We start from the raw sequence: 19,353 nt of genomic DNA, 5'->3' as shown, positions 1-19,353 counted from the left end.
TTTGTGGCTATTTGACTTCATTTCCTCTCCCATCTCTCTTAACTGTAGAGTAAAGTGACTGCTAAAAGGCCAAAGCTCATCAGAGAAGCACAGCTGACCCACCCAACCTCCCGTTGCCATCTTCTATGTATCTTTAGCACATACGGGTGGGGGTGCCATGGCTGTAACATCATCTGCCAGATGTTAGCTCATCCGATGGGCCTCCCAGATGGAGATGGGAAGGCAGCTGTCTGCTCATGCTGGAGCATGATATCAGCTTAGGTGGGGAGGAGTTGGGCGACTGGCAGACCATCACACCATCAGACCATCACACACACTGGCACGCCATTACAGCCGAGCGGGTTTGGTTGTTTCTTCAGGGAGAACATCAGAGGCTACGAAGCAGAGAGACATGAGGAACATGATGAGATCATACAGGTACACTTAAAACGAATGTGTTGAAAACAACACAACTTGCATTGTTTTTAACACATCTTTGTGTCCAGATAGGGACAGCACATTCGTTTCAAGAGTGTATTATCAGAGGACTACATACAGTATCTCTACACTACTGTATTATACACTTCTCTCTCTTTTGTTCAATACCAAGTTTTGCTCCTGGGCCTTTTGTACAAACTCTGTTTTCCTTTCACTAATTTCCCCTTTTGAGTTTATTATTTTAGGATGATCTGTGCTGAATTCCTTTTTTTGTTATTGGACCCCTCTAAATATTTATGCATGTTCCGGAAAGCTGGCCTGAGCTCCTGATGGGCGGGGAGGCTTTCCCAGGGCTGGGGGAGGTCAGGAGATAAAGTCTTACACTGATTAGCTGTTTTCAAATAATTGGGGCTAGAGCTGGAAGGTATTGTGGATGGATTAAATAGACTGTAGAACACCACACACACACACACACACACACACACACACACACACACACACACACACACCTTTGATCAGCCAGCGTGAGCACGATTGAGCACTCGGTCCGCTCCTCTGGCGGGTGTGCTGAGTGCTACGGCGACCTGGCGGCTGTCACTCAACGCCTCCCGAGATGACAGTTTTCCATCGGTTTCATCATCCCCCACCCTCCCCTTGACACACACACACACACACACACACACACACACACACACACACACACACACACACACACACCCTTATCCCCTCCAGCCCACCCCCCTCTCTCTGCTCGTTCATTTCCAAGCGACTGCTCTCAGATCAGCTCCTCTGTCGTCTGGCATCTTGTCTGTCTGTCAGGCGGGCGCATGCTCCACTCCTCCCTGCGTTGCGGTGTAACAAGCTCTCTCTCTCTCTGCCTCTTCCTCTCCCTCCGTCTCAGGCTGCGGAGCGGGCTCTGCGGATGTGGATGTTTTAATACCAGCACCGGGGCTCTTTGCTCTGTGTCAAGGTTAATTAGCTGGGAGGATTCCAGTTGGAGGAGGCTGCACACAAGAATAAGTGTGTGTGTGTGTGTGTGTGTGTGTGTGTGTGTGTGTGTGTGTGTGTGAGAGAAAGAAAGAAAGAAAGAGAGTGTGTCAGGGTGGGTGGGTTTGATCCCAGTGTTTTAACATGGTATTGAGTAGTTCTCTGTGTTTTTTTTTGGAGGCAAAACTGTTCCCAGTTAGTGGAGGCCTTGACCTGTTTTTAGTAATGGATTCTGAACAGGCCAAACGGCTCAGAACGGATTCCACTGGAGGTGTTTTAACCAGTTCCAAAAGCCCATTAGCCATGTTCCCAGCACCCTGTTGGAGTGCGCGGGAGGGCTTTTTTGCAAGTGAGTGAGTGAGTGAGTGAGTGTGTTTGTGTATCTGTGTGAGAGGGAGAGAGAGGGAGAGAGAGAGAGAGGGAGAGAAAGGGAGAGAAAGGGAGAGGGAGGGAGGGAGGGAGGGAGGGGAGAGTAAGTTTTAGGCCCGTGCTCAGAATGGATAAAACGGAAAGGATTGAGGGGGAGAGGAGAGAGTGAGGACACAGAGTTCTTTTTGACCCCTCTCTCTCTCTCTCTCTCTCTCTCTCTGGCCTGTGGTGTTAAAAGACTTGAGAGTGTCTGTATGCAAAGTGCTTAGGCAGCCAAACACAAAGTTGCTCCTTTCATTTCTACTTTCAACTCCCTCGGCCTCTGTAGTGAGCAGCCAGAGGCCTGAGTGTATACACACACATGCACACAGACAGACACACACACACGCACACATACAGTATACACACACACACACACACACACGCGCACACGCACACGCACACGCACACACACACACACAATGTATTTATCGCTCCCTCTCCCTTGTGGTCCTAATCATGACCACTCTATCTACATCATAACATGTGCTTAAAGGGCACTGTTTTCTACACAGTAGCATTTCATGAGTTAAGGTCGGGTCAGGTGCTATCTAAGCTTACTTTTCCTCCTTCATCACCCCTCTCCTCTTTGTGGTTCTCTCTCTCTCTCTCTCTCTTTCTCTCTATCCATCTCCTTGGCTTGATTTATTTCTTCTCTCCATCTTCACCCCCCCTGTATCTGGTTACACACGCTGCCTGCAGCTAGACAAGCATTCTGTTGCCAGTGCTGTCTTGTCTGTGTTGTCTGCAGCCACCTCAGGCACTTAACCTACTGACAGGCCAACTCTGCCAGCTGTCAGGAGGCACTGGCCTCTTTTCCTCTCCATCTCTCTCTCTCTCTCTCTCTCTCTCCTTACGCATCCTGACTAATAGCCGATGCAGCCATGCTGGTTTGTAATCAAGGGGAGAGGAGAGGAGGAGAGGAGGGAGGGTAGTAGTCCTCACTTAAGAGCTGCTCTGAGGCTGATGGCGGTTTGTCCATGCATGACGCCCCTCAGGAGTGATTAGCTTTATGGCCAAGGCATCAGTCTTACTTATACTGATGAGGCCGACTGGAGTGGCAGGGCTAGAGGACCAGCTGAAGACTTAAGCGCCCATCTAGGCAGAGTGACTGGCATCCCTCATATTGCTCTCTGATGAGTGGGCGAGAGATTAAAGTAGAGATTTTGATACTTTTATTATTATTATCATATGTTATGTTTTTGTTTGTGGGTCTGTTTTGGTGATTTAACCGACATCTACTGTTTAATAAAGACCATGTATTATGATTTCCCTTCCTGTTTCTTTCCTAGTGTGTATTAACATTTCTGTCTTTGTGTCACCATTTCTGTCTTTCTTTTTTACTGTTCGACACAGACAAATAGGCAGACAGACAGGGAGAGGCAGGGGCAGACACACTAGACTGAGCGCGTGTCAAACACATGCAGACGGTCTTCCTGAAGTGCCTGGGTATCTGTCACTGTGCAGCAAGGCGAATGACATGGCCGACACACACTACACACACGCATCAGAGAGACAGAGAGAGAGATAGCGTGTGTGTGTATGTGTGTGTACATGGCGTGTGTGTGTGTGTCATTGTTTCCATTGTGTTCCTGTTGTCTGCCAGACGGCGCTGTTCTGAGTCGTGTTGTGGTGCTGTTGCTACATGTGTCCAGCTCTGCTCCGTGACCTGTAGCAGAGTGGCCCTGACGGCAGGATACGGGAGGGAGGCTGAGCCGCTGCGTGCTAATCAGCTAAACTGCTATCGGTTTCACTTCCCAGGACTGTCTCTCTCTCTCTCCCTCCCTCTCTGTCTCTCTCTCTCTCTCATCGCTCTCTCTGTCTGTCACAATGTGCCTTTGTCACATTCCTTTGAGTTTGAGCTGTTCAGAGGCAAGCTTTGGCCTGCTACTACTTCAGTGACCCACATAGAGGCCACACACACACACACACACACACACACACACACACACACACACACACACACACACACACACTGAGAGGATATCCAGTCTAACAGCTTTTTTGCTTTTGAGAATACCTCATGTGCCCTCTCTGCCAAAAACTGGTGTGAGGTCACACTTACAGTAAAGTATGAGCCACATGCTTTACTCCTCCCTCCCTCTTTCTTTTTCTCTCTCTCTACCTCTCCACCCCTCTCTCTACTTCTCTCTTTCTCTTTTTCTTTCTTTCTCTCTCTCTATACCTTTCCCTCTCTCTTTCTCTCACTACTCTCTATAACTCACTATTTCTCTTTCTCTTTCTCTCTCTCTCTGTTTCCTCTCTCATTCTCTCTGTACCTGCCTCCCTCTATGCCCTTCCCTCTCTCCTTCTCTCCTTCTGCAGCATGCTCAGGAAGGACTCCAGCCTCTCTCTGCGTAGTCTCTACCCGGCTCCTCTCCTCCTAATTGAAATGTCCTATTAATGACGCCCTTTTGACAGACTAGCTACAGCTCCTTTTGAAACAGCAGCGTTTGCGTTTATGACTCACATTCTGGAATGGATATAAATCCTTTCATCCCCCCCCCCTCCGCCACTAATGGAATCTTTTATCTGCTCTTAATTTTGTTGGCTGAGGCTCCACTGGTAGGATTCTGCCTTTTGTGTTTCAGTCATTTCAATGAGGATTAAATAAAATGCGCTTAAATAGTCAATTCTTGCTCAGAATGAAAGGTACTGTAGGGGTGGTGATTATGGTGGGGGGGGAGTGTGAATCAATATCTCACCGTAGGGTTGCCAACCTGTGTGTGTGTGTGTGTGTGTGTCGTAATGGTTATGTCATGTGAAGAAGGCCTCGGTCAGAGTGTGCTGGTAACCCCGTGGGGAAAGTAATTAGGTGGTCACAGAAAAGTCCAGAAAAAAATGCACGGTTGCACAAGCGACGGAAGGAATGTGTGCAGCGACAGAAGGAATGTGTGCAGACTCAGACTACCCATGAGCCCTTGCTGCGGCTGTGCATTAACATGTGTCCTATATCATCTCCAATGCAATAAATGTAGAAATACTTTTATTGCACAATTATGAATAGGGCTTTTTCAGCCCTTTTACATCCCCTCTGCTTCTTCCTTGTTTCTCTCCCTTTCTCCTTCCTTCCTTTTATCATCTCTCTCTTTCTTTCTTTCTGTCTCTGTCTGTCTGTCTGTCTGTCTGTCTGTATGTGTTTCTGTCTGTCTTTCTGCCCCTATTTGTGTGTCTGTCACAGTTGCACGCTCAGCCCTCACAAATGGCCCTGTGTTTTACTCAGTAGCCATGCTTCATGTCTTCCCCAGCAGGGGGGAGGCGTTTTAAGTGTGCCTCCCCTGAAACACCATCAATTCTTAATCTATCCATTACTATTCATGCCTGTGCATATATTTTTAATTGTCCAGCACCCCTTCTCTCCTCCTCAGCGCTCATCGCCAGCTGGGTGCACTATGCATTCAGAGAGATGGAGAGAGAGAGATGGAGAGAGAGAGATGGAGAGAGAGAGATGGAGAGAGAGAGATGGAGAGATAAACTGAGAAGGAGAGAAAAATAGATGGAGAGAGAGATAGAGAGATAAACTGAGAGGGGGGAAAATAGATGGAGAGATAGGTACTTTATATATCCCGAGGGAAATTTCAATTCAGGAGAAGGGCGCCAAATGTTATTGTTCAGCAAAAGATTTATTCTCCCATTTATTAATGAGCAGAGCAATTCCTTCTGGTCGATTGTCCCCTCACTTGTTTTCCAAACCCTTGGGTTGGATCTTTGCAGGTCTCAGGAATATTAAATGGACATGGATTGTAAATAACAAAGTTCTTGTTATTTAATTATGATTACGTATATTTGATATGTTGGACCAGGAGGATGTACGGTGTTCCTCTGGTGGCTGACACACAAAGACCAACACATTGTCTTCCCTGCTTTAGAGGAAATACTCTTTTATTTGAACACCTGTGCTGCTCAAGAAGCATGAAAACAATTTATGAATCATGAGTGGCACACTCAGACAGATACACACACACACACACACACACAGACACAGACACACACAAACATAAAACCCCAAATCACACACACACTTGGTCTCTCACAGGCACAGATACAGACCTGTCTCTCCCACCTAGCAGGCTGTGGCGTGGGGTTTGTCGTTTCTGGCCTGCCATACCATTACCACTGTCTGATGTTCCCACATGTTTTTCTTTGTGTGTGTGTCTTTTTTGTGTAAAAATCCAAAATCTTCATTTTGGGATGAAAACATGATGTGTAGACAAACTTTGAGCAAAGTCTTTATCGTTTTTCTGGTACTGGTGGTACTGGTCTAAATGGTTTATTCATGCGTTCCTTTCCCCCTTGACTGACCGACTCTCTCTCTCTCTCTCTCTCTCTCTCTCTCTTTCTCTCTCTCCCTCTCTCTTTCCCTCTCTCTCTTTCTCTCTCTCTCTTTACAGAGGGACTCCATGAAAGATGACAGAGGAGGTGATTGTTATAGCCAAGTGGGACTACACTGCCCAGCAGGACCAGGAACTTGACATCCGGAAAAACGAGCGCCTGTGGCTTCTGGACGACTCCAAGACGTGGTGGCGTGTACGGAACGCCGCCAACCGCACCGGCTACGTCCCGTCCAACTACGTGGAGCGCAAGAACAGCCTGAAGAAAGGCTCGCTGGTCAAGAACCTGAAAGATACTCTGAGTGAGTTGCAGTTCTGTTTCTGAAGGGTGCTATCGTTACATTTTTTCCATAATTAAACTTCACAGATGTCCGGTTAAAGAGCACAAGTTTAGAATTAAGAATTCTTCCAGCTAACTGCAACCAAACCTGTTCACTAAATGTGGCTGCTATGCTTGATGGCCCAACAGTAATGCACACAAACATATTTAAACCAGCCTCAAGTAGACAGTACAGATGCACAGAAGTGCTCCATGTGGATGAATAATGGAAGGTTACTAATGCACCTGCACAGTGGGGAACATGATCTATGTGCATTACTATTCGCTCTTCTTAAAAAGTGGTGGTACGGCTGGGCAGGCATATCTGACTCACCCCTGAATAATGGCATTGCTGCGTGCTAAGCTAAATATACTATCGCAACAATGATGGAGATGATACCGGTACGAGGACCTCATGTTTTATTATTGTTGAGATTTCATTTTAGCTGCATGAATTCAAAGCGTTTTTCCCCTTCTCCAGCTATGCTGACACATTTAGTTCATGCTCAGAAGCGGGAGATGTGTCTGTAGTCTTCCGTCTCCCATGTCTGTTTCCTGGTTGTGTGCGGGTGCGGTGATGAGTTTGGCCCAGGGTGTGAATATAAATGTGCAGCAGGCAGGCAAGAAGGCAGCCTCTCCCTGACCCTGGCCTACTTTCCTTCGGGTGTGCTAGCCATCCGCATCAGACACCCATTCCTCTGAGCTGTCAGGCTCTGGGAGAATACGCTCCTCCACAGACAGAAGCACACACACACACACACACACACACACCTACACCTTCCCTGATGCCCCAGACACACTGGTAACCCAGAAGGGGTGTGTGTGTGTCTTGTCAATGTCTTAGCGATGTCTTGGCGATGCGTCGATGTCTTGTGCGCGCACGTGTGTGTGTGTTTGTTGATTGAATCGGGATATGGAGCAGATAAAAGGCTCAAATTAGGCAAGGTGTATCTGCCCAGCAGCTGTCCCACTGCATATTTGAAGGAGTAGATGTTGATTGAGGAGTCAGTGTAATATCTCCGTTTTGGAACATCTCTCTGCCTCGTCCCCACAGTAGACAGCTGAGAACTAAGTGTGCCTTATAAATATGACATAAATAATGAGTAAATCCAGCTAGTGCATTTTTCAAATTTGAAATCGAGCTTCACTCCTATAAGCTGGTCATGTCTTCAGTGCGTTAGAAGAGTCTGCGATCTTGACACTGAGGGAAATGCCACTTAATGAAAAAGCATTTTGACTAATGAACACAGCAGTCAGTCCATATGCTTTTTTAGATGCAAGCTGATGTTTCCTCCCCCCAGTAAGAGCATTGGATATGCTTAGTTTCCCTCAGTCCTGCTTGCTAAGCTAATTAGCTGAGCCACCGTAGAGCAGGGACTTGAGGCAGGCAACCAGCCAGACCAGAGAAACATTTACGCTCCCAGACCAGAGAAACATTTACGCTCCCAGACCAGAGGAATAATTCAAATAATTCATCTCGTCATGGGCCCTAGTTACGTTTTAGAAGCGGTGTTGACCGTCTCTCACCAAACGAAAGAGGCAAAGTGCCTCTAAGCGGCACGGTCACCCTCCTCCCCGTTCGTTCGGTCGGTTGGACTCGCTCAGGAATGGAGATGGGGCATCAGCTGCAGGGGAGACCCCCAGCTGTGTCTGAGTTAATGGACTGCCCTACTCTGCCCAGCATGCACCCCCTAATCTCCCCGCCCTTCCTACCTCCCACCCCCCTACCTCCTAAATGAAACGCTATGGTTCCGCCCCATGAAGTTCCCATTATTCGGCCCTGTTGAGCGGAATGAAAGGAGTGGCCTCACGGTGCGGGCCAGGACTTTATGAGAGAGAGCGAGAGACAGACAGAGAGAGAGAGAGAGAGATGGACAGAGAGAGAGAGAGAGAGAGAGAGAGAGAGAGAGAGAGAGAGAGACAGACAGACAGAGAGAGAGAGAGACAGACAGAGAGAGAGAGAGACAGACAGACAGAGAGAGAGAGACAGACAGAGAGAGAGAGAGGTGCTTGAAGGAAATGATGGAGATTTGCCCGGCGAAACAAAGATTCTGTCTTGCAAGTTTGGGATTATGGTGGATTAGGATTTGTGCGGGATATTTACACGGATTAGAAAAATAGTGTTTTATAGGAGCCTTGGAACACAGTCGCTGCAATGAAAACATGTAGTTCTCAGTTATTAACTATATACTGTACCAGCGGAATACATCTTGTGAAGAACATGAGTGGTATGTATTTGATCAGGCTGAGGAAAAGTAGGGCCACTTAAAACAACACTTCTTGGTATACAACTTGCAAATGAAACAAGATAAAATCAGTCATAACAAATGTGCCTTGTGTTGCCAGACTTTTGAAAAGACATTTCAGCAGCTACTCCACTTGACTTTTGTAGCTGTACCTGTGAAATTGATGAACACTCATGCAGTACAATTCTCCATGCTTTTCAAAGGCTTTAAAAAGGAGTGGATGTATATGCCATGTATGGCTGCATGGCAGTCTGCCCTGTATGAGTGTGTTCATGGATAGATGGAGAAGGAGGAGATAAACATGTGCTGTGGATGACATCTCTTCATTGCCTTGGCCACTGCTGGATGTGAATGATTTTCTGAGCTTGGAGCATTTTCCTGTCAAAGCCTGAAATAAGAGCTTCTCTCTCTCCTTTGCTCTCTCTCTCTCTCTCTCTCTCTCTCTCTGTCCTAACTTTCCCTCTTTCTCTCTCTTCTGCACGTCCACTGGTGCATAAGATCACAGATTTAATGAGCCTTAAACTTTGGGGAAGCGATCGATTTCCTGCGCTCCCGGGGAGGGGAAGGAAGAAGATGCTTAATTTCTCCTGACAGGGTTAAATGGAATAAACTCTGCTCCACAAACAGCAAGCACAGCCCTGCTGACAGCAAAACTCAAGTGTTTTCGACTTGCAGCCGGTGTGTGTGTGTGTGTGTGTGTGTGTGTGTGTTGTGTTTGTGTGTGTGTGTGTTTATTGGGGTGTTGTATGATTAGGCGGTTTGAACAGGAAGTAAAAGATATCTTTTAGCAACTTCCCTTCAACACCTTTGTCCATTGTTTTGTTGGTTTGAGCTGCTGCTCTAGGTGACAGACCCATCCATCCTACAGGCTCCTGCTTATGGAGCTCCGACCAACCTGCCATTTTAGAGCAACAATGGCATCATCTGAATGCACACCACCCATGAGGCATCCAACAGGAAGGCACACAGGGTGGGGCTGAAATGAGGGGGGGGGGGGGGCACTCCTCACTGCCTTCCTCCCGGTCCCCAGAAAGGGTGGTGCGGTCGCTGGAGGAAGCTGGAGGAGGATGCCTGTCTTTTTCCAGCGGAGTAATTGCAAGGCGCACTCCAGAACAGCACTGTCCTCAGGGAGAGGCTTGAGATGATATGGGTCAGATCTGTACACCAGGGCTCCAGTCACCACGACAGAAATAGAGGAAGAGTAGGGGGTGCTGCTGTCGCACATCAACCGGCGTAGTTCTGTATGTGGATCACTTCCTCCCCCTCTGAAAATGTGCAGGACAGGTGGACGTGTGTGTGTGTGTGTGTGTGTGTGTGTGTGTGTGTGTGTGTGTGTGTGTGTGTGTGTGTGTGTGTGTGTGTGTGTGTGTGTGTGTGTGTGTGTGTTTGTTTCAGTGTGTAGATCTGTGTGTAAAAGGCCCATAAGAAAAGGGGGGGAGGGGGGGGGGTCATGGGAATCCAGAAGGGCTTTAGTGATTGGGGAACCAACCATATGAATACTTCAGACATTTTTTTCCCCCAAGATGAATCTATGGTCAGGAATAATATAACTCACACAAAAAAAGCCAATGCCTCTAAGTGCAGTGCATTGTGGGTATCTCCTGGGATCAATGAGATTTGAAGGAGAAATTGGTCTGTGCATTCCAATACGCAGGTTCTCCACTGGTGGTTGTCAGGGTTACTAACCCCTCCCCCCTCGCTTCCCACCGGTTGTCACTCGATAATCTCCTTTAAAGATAACCGCAGCAACACCTCTGCTTTCTCACTGCAGCTCCATTTTCAACACACACACACACACACACACACACACACACACACACACACACACAACACACGTGAATTGTTTGAGAAACCTGATGCCAGATTGTTTTGTGTATGCGTGTCTGTATGTTGATGTAAGATCTTAAGGTTCTTTGACATGGCATTAGTAAACAGATGAAGGCAGATCTGATGCTCAGTGGCGAGCCATATGAAGGATTTATGAAAATAATACAGCTTTCATGATGGCACATAGGACTGCGTGATATTTTATATTTTGGATGCTGAAAATTGAATCAAGCACATTACTGTTGTGGTTTCTGCAGCTGTCATGTACTGTTTCTGTTTACTTTAAAAGCCCCCTCATGAATGTTTCATGTCTTTATGCATAAAGGCGGAAAAGTTATTTAGCCTCTGAGATTGGCTTCTGAAATATACATATTACACATACACATGCATATAATATATATTTTTATATATATATAAATACACACACACACACACACAAACACACACACACATATATATATATATATATATGTGTAAAAGAGTCTCCCTGCAGCATATTTTTGATAGCTGCCTGCCTCTGATCCCACTGGTGCACTGTTTGGGTGAGCCTGCAGCTTTGGAGCTACAGTAATGCTGCTCTCGGTTGACTGTGGGTCCCCAAGCGAGTTAGCACATAGCTTTTATATTAGCTCACACACTTCTCCTGCCTGTGCTTTGGCCTGAGGCACCGCACTAATGCCTGGTACCTCTTGTTTAACCGTACTGTATGTCCCTCTCTCGTCTCCCTACTGCTCTGGCCATTATGCCTGCTTGTCAGATTGGCCTTCCTCAGTTCCCTTAGCTCAACTCAACTTTCCCTAACACCCTAAATATGATCAGGATTAAGGCTGGAAGAGGGCTTCTCTCTGTGGTGATGTTTTTATGACTTCCTATTAACTAATGTGGATTCTACAGAGTGTAGTTTGCATTTAGGATAGGTCACCATGAAATGTGAAGTTATTTAATCTTTAATGGTTTTATGGGCTTGTTTGCATCTGCAAAACGGCCATGAATGTAACGGTAACGACAGTAGTAGGGGCAGGGTATTGCTGAACTCAGCATCCAGATGAAGAGCAACAAGGGCACTGCATGCATGTCACCATGTTGTTTTGTCTTAGACGTGATTGACCAACAGGCTCATTATGTCCTGATTGGTTACATCACAGAGTTGTTCCTCACCACGATCCTCTGCTTCAAGCTTCGGGGTTGTTAAAATGACCATTGAGAACATTGGCAGAATGTCACAAACACTATAGCCATTAAGTTCACTTCACGGACTGTATCCTCACGGCATTGAAAGTTTTGCTCTTTGATCCACCGAGTTTGAAAACTGTCTGCTGCTGTGACGGACAAACGGTGCCCATTAACGTCCTCTAACGCACAGGATTATTCCGGAGGCACTGTTCTCTCCAGGACGTCCAGATGGACGTGTGGTTTCGGAGTCCTGAGTTGAAATGGCGGGTAGACGGATGCGGAGGCTCGCGGGGTGGACCTCGGGATGGTCTCCTTGGGGATGGCCATATGGGTGTCTGCCGCGACGCAGGCTGGTGGGGTGGATGTGGACGCAGAGGGGGAAGAATGCTAAGAGGACTGGACTGTTCCGCTGCCAATGCGGCCTTCTGGACCCAGCAGACCAGTGCCTTGAAGTGCAAATAAGAGTGAACTAAGAGAGAGAGAGAGAGAGAGAGAGAAGAGAGAGAGAAAAGAGTTAGTTGTGTGTGTGTGTTTGTGTGTGAGTAGGTGTAGGAATGTATTATGCTCCGTGTGTGCTTTTGTGTACTTGTGGATGTAGGCATGACTGTATTGTGTGAGTGTGTTTTTGTGTGTATGAGTGTGTGTGCACACTTTGTGAACGTGGGCAAGGCTATCTCTCTTTTTTTTATCTCTCTCAGTGTGTGTGTGTGTGTGTGTGTGTGTGTGTGTGTGAATCTATTATCTCCCTTCACTGTGCTGTGCAAAGGCATTTCTGTGGTCACTTGAGACGCGGCAGTACAGACCTTTTCCTTTTGCGCTCTGACAGTTCCATCCCTCAGTGGGACACTTAAAAGAGACTTAAGAGCTCGGGTTTCACTTTGTGTCACGTCAAATACAACACACACACACACACACACACACACACACACACACACACACACACACTGTTACTTTCACTCACATACCCGCATACATATACAATTCAGGCTGTCTCTCTGCCTTGACTTAAAGCTTCCTCTCACATATGCCCTGTTGTTGCGTGTTCTATTTCCGGCTCTCTCCCAGTGGTGTGTGTTCTGTTTGCTGTTGTCATCCTCGTTTCCCGGGCCTCCCGCTGCCTCTGATGTGGGCTCCCAACCACCTCCCTTAGCAAAGAGGCCCTATCTCCCTCCCTCTCTCTCTCCCTCCCCCTCTCGCTCTCTCTTTCTCCCTCTCTCTCTCTCTGTTTCTCTGTGTGTGTGTGTGTGTGTGTGTGTAAAACAGCTAATGTATCAGTCTTCAAAGGCACAAAAAGGAACCAACCAACCCCACCCACACCTAAACAGCAGCACCACTGCCTCCCTTTCCTTCTCCAGCATGCTCACTTAAAACCAAAGTTTTCCCCCCAAATAAACTTTCTTTTGTGACTTTGTTTTTGTGACCCCCCCCGCGTGTTTGCGTTTTAACACCTGTCTGTTTGCGATGTGGAGCAAACGCACGGTGAATATTTAATGTGTGTGTGTGTGTGTGTGTGTGTGTGTGTGCTGAAGAGCTCTCTCATGCTAGCCACCATGTGGTTGGCAGGCTCTTTCGTGTCCTCGTTAATAGTGTTTAATTGGTCCTGAAGACAGCAGATCTGGCCGTGTTTTCACTGTGAGTCATCTGCTGAGAGCTCTTCAGATGCTCCTGTCCCTGCGCTGTAGAGTGAGTGCCTTTGTAGTGATTTGAGAGAGTGCATTTTATTGTGTGTGTGTGTGTGTGAGTGAAAGAGAGAGGTCTTTCTCATCCTATTCACATTTTTAAGGGCTATCCATCCCTCTCTCTCTCTCTCTCTCTCTCTGTCTCCCTAAAGTCTGCGTTCACTATTATTTCAAAGCCTTAATACTCAAATCACCCCCCCCTCTCTTTTCTCTGTTCTCCTTTCTTCCCCTCCGTACCTGAACTCTCCGACCCTTGCCATTATGGAGCCGATTTGGAGCATCATTGCGCTCGACTGACCTCAGAACAGTCGTTCAGGGATGGTGGTGGGGGCGGGGTGGTGAGCTGGGATTGGAGGTTTCCACAGATGAGCTCCAGCACAGCCTAAGCGCACAAGAACAAACCCTTCCTCTTTTCTCTCTCATAGTCACATCCTGTGTGTGTGTGTGTGTGTGTGTGTGTGTGTGTGTGTGTGGTTGAAGGTACCGGAGCTGGCTGGCTGCTAGCAGTGGAAATAGGCACAGAGAAACGAGGAGGGTGTTTTATGTTCTCACAAAGGTGGAGGCCGCCTTTTTCATCCATCTGCGGAGACGTCTGATGACAGGACAGAGACCTACTTTAGCAGCCGGCAGTGCAACCTGGCCCATTTACAGACTCTTAAATAGGAGTCGGGATGCATCAATATGCTTTGGCATAGATGTATTTTTTACCTCTCAGAAATGCCAGCGTAGACAATACCTCATTTACAGCATGTGGAATGTTTCGGTGTGTGTGTGTGTGTGTGTGTGTGTGGGGGTTGATGTATGTTTGTGTGTGTGTGTGTGTTGTTGGGGGGGGTTGTGTCTGGCATGCTCAACAGTTGTATATTAATTGGAATCGCGGATCTCCACTGCACAGTTGCGTCCCTCTCTACCTCTCATTCTGTCATACGGTCAACTTTTCAGGATGCCCACCTGCAATCATCATCATCATCATCTTCATCTTCATCATCACACTCGCCTTCCAGTCTGGTCTATGCAGCTTTCCGTCCCTTTTGGCTCTTGCTCTCCCTTCTCTTCTCCTCTCCTCTCTTCTTCTCTCCTCTTCTCTCTTCTCTTCTCCTCTCCTCTCTTCTTCTCTCCTCTCTTCTCCTCTCTTCTCCTCTCCTCTCTTCTTCTCTCTTCTCTCTTCTCTTCTCCTCTCTTCTTCTCTCCTCTTCTCCTCTCTTCTCCTCTCCTCTCTTCTTCTCTTCTCCTCTTCTCTCTTCTCTTCTTCTCTCCTCTCCTCTCCTCCTCCTCTTCTCTCCTCTCCTCTCTTCTCTCTTCTTCTCTCCTCTCTCAGCCTCTCTCTCTCTCTTATACCCATAGCTTCATCCCCCCACCTTCCCTCTCACTTACTTTCCCTTTCTATCTCTTTACCTCTCCACCCTCCCTCCCTCTCCCTCCTCCTCCCTCTCCCTCCTTCCCTCTCTCTCCCTCCTTCCCTCTCTCTCCCTGGCCTATGAGAGACCTGGGCTGTAATGTTGATCTCCCTGCTGGGCCTCCACTAGGGCCTGCCATCTCAATTAGATCTGCGCTCCCACTGGATCAGCCAGCAGTTTGCTTCCCCATCCTCCCTCCTGCATGCTAATCAACTTCCAGCTCGCCATCCAAAATGCACTTAATGCAGTGTGTGTGTGTGTGTGGGTCTCAGAGAAAGAATGCGTGCATGTGTGTCCCATACCCCACTCTATGCTGTATTATGCAGATGTTTAGGGATGACTATAAATAAAAAAACTTGTATAATTAATGGAATGCTAATTATTTTAATGAAGAAAATCATTCTCTCTGTGTCTCTCTGTGTGTGGTTCCATAAAGCGACCAGGCCAATGAATACAGCAGTATTCCAGCCAGACAGTTCTGCATGTACACTATGACCACACCCCCAGCCTCTTTGTCTGCTCGTGTTTGTCCCCTGTAGGCTGGATTGTTACCTGTCAGATTGGTAATCGACTGAAGATTGAAGGTTTTGACTTTATCACTGAATCGCCGCCTCTTGACCAGTCTTTTCATCAAACATTCAGTGACGTGATTTATTTCTTGGATTGGTTTACTCTTAGGGTAGATTTTAGTTCTGACTTGTTGATTAAATTCTCTCTCTCTCTCTCTCTCTCTCTCTCTCTCTCTCTCTCTCCCAGGCTTTAAGACTCGACGGAAGACCAGCGCCTCGCCGACACCCAGCACGGACGGCGAGTACCCGTCCAACGGCGGCGGCGGTGGGGGCATGGGCACGCTGACCTCTGGCGCGGAGCGCATCTATGACCTGAGCATCCCCGCTGTGGTCAAGTTCTCGTATGCGGCGGAGCGCGACGACGAGCTGACGCTGGTGAAGGGCGCGCGCGTGGTCGTCATGGAGAAGTGCAGCGACGGCTGGTGGCGTGGCAGCCACGCCGGACGCGTCGGCTGGTTCCCCTCCAACTACGTCCAGGAGGAGATGACCGCGGGCGGCCTCGACGGTGGCGGAGACGTGGGCCTGGGATACGGCTCCCAGCAGGCGCCATCCGTCTCGTCCTCGGGGGTCATCGTGTCCAACGGCTGGGCCACGGCCGGCGGGCGACCAGGGGGCGGCGGCGGCGGACGGTCTGCCGGTGTCCTCCACGTGGTCCAGACGCTCTACCCGTTCAGCTCCATGACGGAGGAGGAGTTGAACTTCGAGAAGGGGGAGACCATGGACGTGTTGGAGAAGCCCGAGAACGACCCCGAGTGGTGGCGCTGCCGCAACGCCCGCGGCCTCGTGGGCCTCGTGCCCAAGAACTATGTGGCCATCCTGAATGACGGATCCGACGCGGTGTCAGCGGCCGGGGCGTCGGTGGTGCCGGGCAGGGGCTACCACACACTCCGCGGGCGGCTTTCGTGGGCGGCTCAGCGACGGCGCTCGCTTTACGTGGCGGTGCCCTCCGCGACCCCCGGCGACCAGGCAAGTTTGCGGGGAAGGACTGGTACTACGGCGCGGTGACGCGGCACCAGGCCGAGTGCGTGCTCAACGAGAGGGGCGAGGAGGGAGACTTCCTGGTGCGCGACAGCGAGTCCTCGGTGAGTGCAGAGACGGCCATAACCGAAGGCTTTGCCGCTTCCATGTAATGGAGTAGAAATATAATGAATGTCTTCACTGTATTCTATTACCCAAGTAAAGTCAGGTAAATAATCTCTTCATGGAAATGAGGGATTTCATATATTTGCATATGATTCGCATATGATGCATATGATTCATATTTGCATATGATTGCCTGAAAAGAGAGGCCAGGAAGGGACTGCAAGGAGTCAGATGAGGGCACAAGAATGTGTCACTGTTGAAAGAATAAACAAGGTTCTCCCTAAAATATGAGCTTTATTATTTTTATAATGAATACTGCTTACAGTGGGTCAGTGTTAAACCACATTTTACCATTTTACAACTCAATGGATTTTAAAGCTTAGGCAAGTGCACCCCCTTGTGGTACATTTAAGCTGATGACATGCAAGGCAATTTCATGAGTAATGTTGTTAGGTGTTGCTAGGTAGTGTTCCTGAGCAACATCCTCTCTCTGGAGAACTTCTATCATCATTAGGCAAATTCTCATGGTCATCCAAACAGAACACATGAAACCTTGAGTGGTTGTCCAGCAACATTACTCAAAAGGTTACTCCAAAGCTGCACAAGGTTTGACCTCTGGGGGATCAGACATTTTTTTTAAAAATTTCTGATTTCTGTTGTAGTGGTGTACTAAGGTAGACAGAAGGAAGAAACCCAAGTGATTGATTTATTTGATTGGAGAATGTTTGCCTTAAAACTAAACACAAATCCTCTTTTACCCTCTTCTCTCTTAGCCGAGTGACTTCTCCGTGTCGCTGAAGGCAGAAGGGAAGAACAAGCACTTCAAGGTGCAGCTGCTGGACGGCGCCTACGGCATCGGCCAGCGCCGCTTCCCCAGCATGGACGAGCTGCTGGAGCACTACAAGAGAGCGCCCATCTTCACCAGCGAGCACGGAGACAAGCTCTACCTGGTCAAGGCCCTGGCCTGAGCGATCCCCCCCCCTGACCACACACACACACACACACACACAGCCTGCCCCAGATGCTCTACCCACCCACAGTCACCTCTTCCTCTCCTTTTCTTCTTCTTTAGCTTCCTGTTGAGCTCGTCAGACTTGAGGGCCCAGACTATGGGGACCCCATGGGGGTGGGGATGGGGCCAGAGTCCCAGGCCTGCAGGAGTGCACAGGCAACCAACCCCCTTCCACATTGAGCCCACTGACCCCTGTGGACCGTTTCAGAAACTGTTTGAGGCGGGCTTCTGCCCCTGTCTCCCTCTTTTATTTAAACTGTCAATGATGCCTGTCTGTCTTGTTGTCAAATAGTTTTTGTTTGTTTGTTTGTTTGTTTTCTAAACTTTTTAGCATTACTCATGAACATGTGACCCTATCTTTTCACGAAGTGACCGTTGTCAGCACTCTCTGCCTTGGCTGGGGCCACCTCGTCTTCTCTCCTGTTGTGCTTGGTCTGAGGTGTGCGTTAACCTCTGTGATGTTTTTTTTTTTTTTTTTTTTTTTGTATTCTGGACTTCTGAACACCTGCTGAATTGCCCTCTGTCTGTGCCATTGACTGAGAGAGAGAGAGAGAGAGAGAGAGAAAGAAAGTGCTGAAAATGATGTTGGATTGGCTGGCTCAATGCTGAAGTTGGAATCGCTTGATGTAGAAAACACAAGGAACTTTCTGTTAATTGAATCCTTGGTTGAAAATTGGGTTATCAAAAATCTGGATAAGTTATTGTCAATGCAATAAGCATACAAATTAGTTAAGTCACAGGAAGCCAAGCCAACTGATGGTCTCTGACAGTGACAAATAAATGTTGGGAAAACATTATTTCAGGATACCTTGAATTACTTGGGAGAAATAGCGATAAGGGGGGCTTCTGTAGCTCAGCAAAGTATGAATGTCTGTCAACCTACAACCATATGTGCCAGCCACCTCTAGTACTGCTAAAATCTAAAATCATTATCTTACACACACACACACACACACACACACACACACACAGAATCACACTCTCTCTCACACACACACACACATACACATTTTCACTCATGCGCAATCTTCCAGGGTAACACTCATGTAACACTGATTATGATGTGTGTTAATTCAGAAGTAATAAGAAAACCGTAATGATTTTTTTTTCTCAGTTTGATTGAACTTGGCTACAAACCAACTGTTTACCAGTAAGAGTGTTGATTGATGAGTTTATCTGCTTTTTATATGGAATATAATGTCTGAATGTTATTGAACAATGTTATTTAATTCCTCTTTCCACTGTATGTACATAAATATACATATTCTATATATAAATATATATGAAGAGAGAGAGAGAGATCATGTGCGTTTTATGAATCACTTAGATCAACATAATGGTACTGTGCTGCAGACAGTGTGGTGAGAATTGAAATACTTTTGTTCAATAAAAGTTTTGCAGAATAACAATAATGACTTTTTTCTGTCCTCTTTCAAATAAGTTGAATTTGTGTGGCAAGGTACATTTATTTATATAGTGCATTTCATATATCGGTGTACATTCAATGTGCTTTACATAAAAAAAACAATGAATAATAGTAAATAAAAGCATAAAAGGGCAATAGTTTATTTTATTTTTTTAAATGTAAAGTACATAAAATGGAATAATTAAATTAAAATGTGTCACTCAGTGATCCTTAGTCAAATACCCAGTGAACAGCAGCACTCTAAAATGGAGATTCTTGACACTAGCTCCAATTATGTGTGTCCACATATTCCTCTAGGGCCCAAAAGGCCTGAATAGTCCCGAGTTAGAGCTTAAAAAGCCCAAATGGAGCTTCAGAGAAGCTCAATTGAGCAATGATGCCTAAATTGACACCATGCCCATTCTGTCTGTTCTTAGGAGAATGACGGGAGGTTTACTTCATAGGATCCCCATTTGTCCAACAATGGACAGGAACCTTAC

The 19,353-nt window shown here is 47.4% G+C and overlaps 1 protein-coding gene across 1 annotated transcript in view; it reads left to right on the top strand.

Moving 5' to 3' along the window:
• Positions 1-18,857, top strand: part of nck2a (NCK adaptor protein 2a) — a 37,985-nt gene extending 19,128 nt beyond the window's left edge. The window contains exons 2-5 of the mRNA XM_048240156.1: positions 6,204-6,445; positions 15,541-16,231; positions 16,300-16,435; positions 17,210-18,857. Of these exons, the coding sequence (XP_048096113.1) occupies positions 6,220-6,445; positions 15,541-16,231; positions 16,300-16,435; positions 17,210-17,404 (1,248 nt within the window). The 5' untranslated portion in view covers positions 6,204-6,219 and the 3' untranslated portion in view covers positions 17,405-18,857. The remainder of the gene's footprint in view (positions 1-6,203; positions 6,446-15,540; positions 16,232-16,299; positions 16,436-17,209) is intronic.
• Positions 18,858-19,353: the final 496 nt, after the last annotated feature.

This window comes from Alosa alosa, chromosome 3 (assembly GCF_017589495.1).
Source record: "Alosa alosa isolate M-15738 ecotype Scorff River chromosome 3, AALO_Geno_1.1, whole genome shotgun sequence".
Taxonomy (NCBI): Eukaryota; Metazoa; Chordata; class Actinopteri; order Clupeiformes; family Clupeidae; genus Alosa; species Alosa alosa.
This window is presented reverse-complemented; position numbering and strand designations above follow the sequence as displayed.